General features: G+C 41.9%; 1 protein-coding gene across 1 annotated transcript in view; it reads right to left on the reverse strand.

The window, feature by feature from the left end:
• The window catches only part of gnsa (glucosamine (N-acetyl)-6-sulfatase a), a 14,741-nt gene that overhangs the window by 6,196 nt on the left and 6,309 nt on the right, over positions 1-2,236 (reverse strand). Inside the window, exons 5-7 of the mRNA XM_032505690.1 lie at positions 1,618-1,716; positions 518-685; positions 274-356 (exon numbers count right to left, since the gene is read on the reverse strand). Coding sequence (XP_032361581.1) covers positions 274-356; positions 518-685; positions 1,618-1,716 — 350 coding nt within the window. The remainder of the gene's footprint in view (positions 1-273; positions 357-517; positions 686-1,617; positions 1,717-2,236) is intronic.

Here is a 2,236-nt window from a genome sequence, read left to right on the forward strand (position 1 = left end):
CCACGGTGGGAAATCTGTAGCAGGAAAAGTTAACCCTCTCTCCTTGATTTCATGTTTACGGACTAGGAAATGAGTCGGGGGGGAAATGCAACACTAGGAGCAGGTCAAGCTAAAACGTAGGGTCCGGCCTAGGTTTGTGTCTCTACGTACGTAGATTTTTTACGCAGAAGCATAAACCAAGCTTAAGGAAGAGAATGAATGATGCAAAGACAAACGCAGAGGAGCTGTGGAAGACAGAGAGAAAGAGGAAGTCACGAAGCAGCAAAGACTGACCGTTTCCTGAAAGCATCATCCAGGAACTGAACAGAGGCGTTGGACATGGGGGTTTTAGCCTGTCTGATCAGCCAGTGTTTGTCCTAAAGAGAGATTGAAAGAATACAAAAAGGGATGCAGGATGCATTAAATATCAATATCTTTTTGCATCCTGACAAGGCCACCTGTTGGAGTTCAACAGAAGAGTGATGTCCAATTTTCATAGGGGATTAAAAAAAACAAAAAGTCCCAGGAGAAGCCATACCTTGCCGTGGACGTTGAAGTTGGGGTCTCTGGGAGCCTTGGTGTTGTTGAAGCTGTTCTGGTACTGAGGGGCCGCTGTCCAAGGGGAGTGGGGGGCCGGAATGGACACCATCATGAAGAACGGCTGGTAGTTGGATTTATACTGGAGGAAGGCCAGAGACCTGTTGGCCTGAGAGAGAGAGAGACAGAGACAAAGAGACAAAGAGAGAAAGAAAACGTTACTTCTAGTTACTTAAAAAGTAGCCCTGCACTGCCAGACCTATCCACAGCGCTGGGGAGTAAGGTCTGGCTACACCACACACATATTCTAGGATAGGAGGGAAAATGCTCCATTTTCATTTCTTTAAACCAATCCCAATCTTCTTGGGCGGCGCTAAGCTCCGGACACAGCGAAGGTCGATGTGCATATTAGTCTCGGAGAAGGAACTTGTTTTGGTGAAACATTTGCACTTCGCAAAAGAAAACGCCACAGAAAATATGAAATTACGTTAACTGTTCACACAGTACAGTACAGTGAGTTATATAAATGAGTTGGATACATGGTTAAGTGGCATTTGCTCTGACCAGTGTATCGACGTGTGTACTTCGTCCACAGCAATCCCACTAATCGCTCCCAAAACGTCCCAGTTGGATTGTAAATTAATATAAACATATTCTTTGTAAATCTATGCAATCCTTCCGGGAACACAACCAAGCAGGCCTGCTTTATTGCACGGCCCAAATTTACTTTTAATCTTGCTATTTTCAGTGTAGCTTTCCAAAGTTTTTTTATTTCCCGTAGCGAAGAGATTTTGAGAACAGCAACACACAGAGAGCGGAAATTAAGGGACAAAGCCTGACATCCGCCGCTTGGAAATGTACTTCCGTTGATCGAGACCACTTAAAAAGTAATTTGTTAAATTAAAAGTTGCTCTAAAAAGCCAAAACGTTTCCCAGATAAGTCAATTTCATTTACATCCAATTAGGCTTTATATTATCTTTATCTATCAGTTATTGGTTTATATGACAAAGTCTCATTTTAACATTTTCAGCCAACATCTATTAAAAAAAGGACATAATATTAAAAGGTAAAATGATTGTAAGATTTCTCAGTTGTCTCACCAGGACGTCTGTCAGGTAGTCTTTGCTGTAGTCCGCTCCGTGTTTCTCAGGCTTTCCATTCACTGACAGAGTGTAGTTGTAGTATTTAGAGTTCTTCTCCTGGAAAAAAATGACTTTAATGAAATGCTCTTATTTTGGAATTGAGCACATTTTTATGCTTCTGTCTTATTATGTTGTAGACACGTCCCCCCTTTAAGCACAAAGTGTTAAAGCCCGTAATTTGGACAGATCGTAGAAGCAGAATAAGAACAAATATAATTTCAAAAGGCTTTTGGGGGGTCAGCACCTCGCTGGGTGTGGCAACTTTGATTCGTACAATTTCTGAAAGAAAGTTTGCAGATTACATTACAATGTTAATTTCAAAATAATCAGTTCATTTATAGTATCAAATCATAACCAGAGTTATCTCAAGACACTTTACAGATAGAGTACAGTAGGTCTAGACCACACTATTTACAAATTCCCCCAGGGGCAAGCATTTAATGCGACAGTAGCGAGGAAAAACTTCCTTTTTTTTTTTTTAGGGCGAAACCTCCGGTGGTGAGGAAAACTTCCTTTTGGGGAGAAACTTCGGACAGACCCAGCCTGTTGGTAGGCGGTGTCTGACGGTGCCGGTTGG

This window comes from Etheostoma spectabile, chromosome 23, assembly GCF_008692095.1.
Source record: "Etheostoma spectabile isolate EspeVRDwgs_2016 chromosome 23, UIUC_Espe_1.0, whole genome shotgun sequence".
Taxonomy (NCBI): domain Eukaryota; kingdom Metazoa; phylum Chordata; class Actinopteri; order Perciformes; family Percidae; genus Etheostoma; species Etheostoma spectabile.